The 3,163-nt window shown below is 43.2% G+C and overlaps 1 protein-coding gene across 1 annotated transcript; it reads right to left on the bottom strand.

The window, feature by feature from the left end:
* Positions 1-2,216: 2,216 nt before the first annotated feature.
* Positions 2,217-2,756, bottom strand: PRND (prion like protein doppel). Its single transcript, XM_011369945.1, has one exon. The coding sequence runs from the start codon at positions 2,754-2,756 to the stop codon at positions 2,217-2,219; it is 540 nt and encodes a 179-aa protein (XP_011368247.1).
* Positions 2,757-3,163: the final 407 nt, after the last annotated feature.

Below are 3,163 nucleotides of genomic sequence, written 5' to 3'. Positions count from 1 at the left end.
AAGGAACGAGAACATGATGGTTGGTGAAATTATTCACATTTAAAATGACTCTAGCAAGAATAATTCAGAAGTTCCTCACAATGTCTTAGACATAGTAGGCATCGGCAACCCTTTGCTAAAGTGAAAAACCAGACTCAAAAAACCTTGACTTGACCTTACAATTCGTAAACATGAGCAAGAATATGTAAGCACATACGTTTTCAATTAAAAGCTCCATAAATAAATTTTGCATTTGAATCACCATGTACAAATTCACTTCACACCGTGCTTAAATCTGGTTTCTGGAACTATTAACAAAACGAGAAAAGACAGCAATTACCGAAAATATACTACATCATGGCCCAAGTGTTTTCACATTAGAAATGAGGTCATTTTGCTTACACGGTTGTGCTTGCCCTTGTAATTAAACTCAGGTGAGCCAAGACCTGAAACTTCAACATCAATCTATAAGTATGTGTTCTTTATGTCTTTATTGCTATTGTTATCATTTAAAAAGTAAAAATTAAAAATCGACACATAAGAAATAACCTCCATGTGTTCTGTACTTTAATTTTGCTCTCTGACTTAGAACCCAACAGGACCCTAAAAGTAAAAGATGAGCTCAGTGCTGGCAGCATGAGAAGCAATGTTCCTTGCCAGAGGGGGTGGGGGTGGGTCCTGGTGTGCTGTTTCAGTGCGGGGCGGGCTTCTCCCCACGACCCAAGGGCAGGCTGCTCCCCTGAGCTGCCCCACCCCCAAGTCCGCCACCCTATTTCTATGTTAAAACCTTTCAAATGTATCCTTGAGAAGAATGCTGATAACAGAGGAGGCTCAGAACAGGAGGTACCATTATCAACATTCATGTTTTAAAATACTTAGGATAAATTGTCTCACCACACACTTTTTTTTTCTCCTCTTACAGACTCCTTTTAAAAAGAGAATTGATAATATTCAGCAGCTGTTATCTCCCAATATGGTTCAACAACTCCTGAGGTCTCTGAGAATACCCTCGAGGGCCTGTGGGGGTGTCTTAGAGCATTAGATTCATTATTTTTATTTAAGCTGTATTCATATTTTGTAATATATATTTTAACTAATAATGAACAGATAAAAAGTGGTGTAACTACTCTTGCTTATGGCCTAGATGAATTCTTTATTAGGTCTCCCTAAAGACGCAGTTTCTTTTCAACCTTTTTGACTAGGAGAAATTATTTTTTTTGTAGTGATAAGTGGTTCACAGAAATGATGGCCCATTGCCAAACCGGTGGTAAAAATACCACTGGAGATTGTGTGCAGTCCCTATGTAAAGGGAGTATATTTAAAGATGTTCCCATGCGTGTACCTAAAAACATTCACATAGTGTTAGGGGAACATTAAAAAACAGGCATGCCACTTAAAAACATTTTCTTAAATACGTGGACTGTTTCAGAGGTGGGAACAGCATACACGTATTCTTCTTGTGGAAAAAAAATCTTTGTGCGATAAACACATCCTGCTATGGATCGAATCTGCTCTGATAATCAGCTTGGCAACATTCTCTTATAAGATCATTTCTGGTCTGTTGTCTAGTTTTATTTCTATTTTAGTTTAATCTCTTTCTTATATTTTAGTTTAATTAGAGGAATTAAATGAAACCTCACTGTAACAGGGCATCAAAATACATGGTCTTTTTATTTCTCCAAAAGTGGAGTTTTCACAGTTTCATTAGAGATATGTGTTTGGATTCGGCCTTGAGAACCATCAGGATTACAAGATAGCTCTGGGAATGCAAAGAGCGGACAATCTGCAGTTAGACAAGCCAGGGCTGAATTCTGGCCTTGCCACTTTCTAGCTACTTCACCTCTTGGAGCCTTAGTTTCCTCATCTATACAACGGGAACAACACCTACCTCTAAGAGTTGTTGGGAAGTATTGTGAAGCGCTTGGCACCGTCCTTGGCATGTCCTTTTATCATTTATTGCATAATACAGTGTGCCAGACACTCCACTGGGAGCCGAGGATGCAGTGGTGAACACGCGCCCTCCGGTAGAGCCTGCAGGGGACTGATACACGAACATTTATCAAACACAAGCAAATACCGGAGTGGAGACTTGGGAGTACTATTTGAAGCACTGAAGAATCACTGCCCTTTGGTACCTTCAGAATACGCGTTGGTGTGGGACTGGGGGAGAGAGCTGAGATAACTCGCTCTGGTTTGCTCGCCTGCTCATCCCCGTGGCTACCCGCCTGCTTGCAAGCTTATTTCATGATAAGCCACATGAAAACCAGCAGGCAGAGCATTAGGGACTCGTCCATGGTGACCCGGAGTCCTGCTCCCTTTTCCAACCAAAAATCGCAGTGCTTGATGGAGCAGAGCTCCCTGATCAGCTGCCACAGGATCCGCTGGTAAAGCAGCTTGTCCTGTTTCTCTTGGGACAGCTCCTCCTGGTTCGCAGCCTGGGTGGCATTGATGCAGCTGGTGACGAACTTCTCCTTGGTCACGTTGGCCTTGGAGCAGGCATCGTAGTGGATCCCATCGGGGAACTGCCAATAGTGGGCCTCGTAGTATCTGTTGCCTTCGTCTCCGAAGTCGATATCCAGCTTCCTGCCCTGCTTGATGAAGGCCCCGGGGCGCATCTCCGCCGTTTGGGACTCTGTCACATGGGAGGAAGTACTCGGCAAGGTCTTCCGGTTCCACTTGGTTCTGTGCTTTATGCCTCTTGCCTTGACTGTGGAGAGCTGGCTGAAGAGCAGGACACAGACAATGGCCAACCAGCATCCACCCAGTTGCCTCCTCATTGTGTCAGAATCTGCAATAGCAAAGAATGGGACAGTGAATTTCTGTGGGGTTCCCTGTCTTTCCTGGCCCCCATCCCTGTGTATAGATTTTAAACAAGGAGTGCATCCTTGACTCATTTACATTTTTCCAGAAGCATAATTGTTTCCCCGTGCTTGGGCTGTACAGGGTTAAGTCAATACCAAGCTCCTTGCTTTTGCCTGGAATTACATCCATTCAGGTCAGTGATCCTGGTTTTCTCAGATGAGAAGCTGCAATTGGCAATTACCAGGGTTTTAAATGTGAAATCAAGGCATCCCTGAGAGGAGTAAACAGTAGAAGAGTTAGAATCAGAGGCTCCTGGGCATAGATTGTATTTTTAATTTTCCCTTTTTATTCTCTATTGCTCTAAGCTGGCAGTGTCTTGGGC

The sequence above is a fragment of the Pteropus vampyrus genome, unplaced genomic scaffold (assembly GCF_000151845.1).
Source record: "Pteropus vampyrus isolate Shadow unplaced genomic scaffold, Pvam_2.0 Scaffold7, whole genome shotgun sequence".
Lineage (NCBI taxonomy): Eukaryota > Metazoa > Chordata > Mammalia > Chiroptera > Pteropodidae > Pteropus > Pteropus vampyrus.
The sequence above is the reverse complement of the archived record's forward strand: the minus strand, read 5'-3'. Positions and strand labels throughout refer to the sequence as shown.

Bases quoted from the DNA above. Each gene is read 5' to 3' on its own strand.
- PRND (XM_011369945.1), bottom strand. From the start codon at position 2,756: ATGAGGAGGCAACTGGGTGGATGCTGGTTGGCCATTGTCTGTGTCCTG.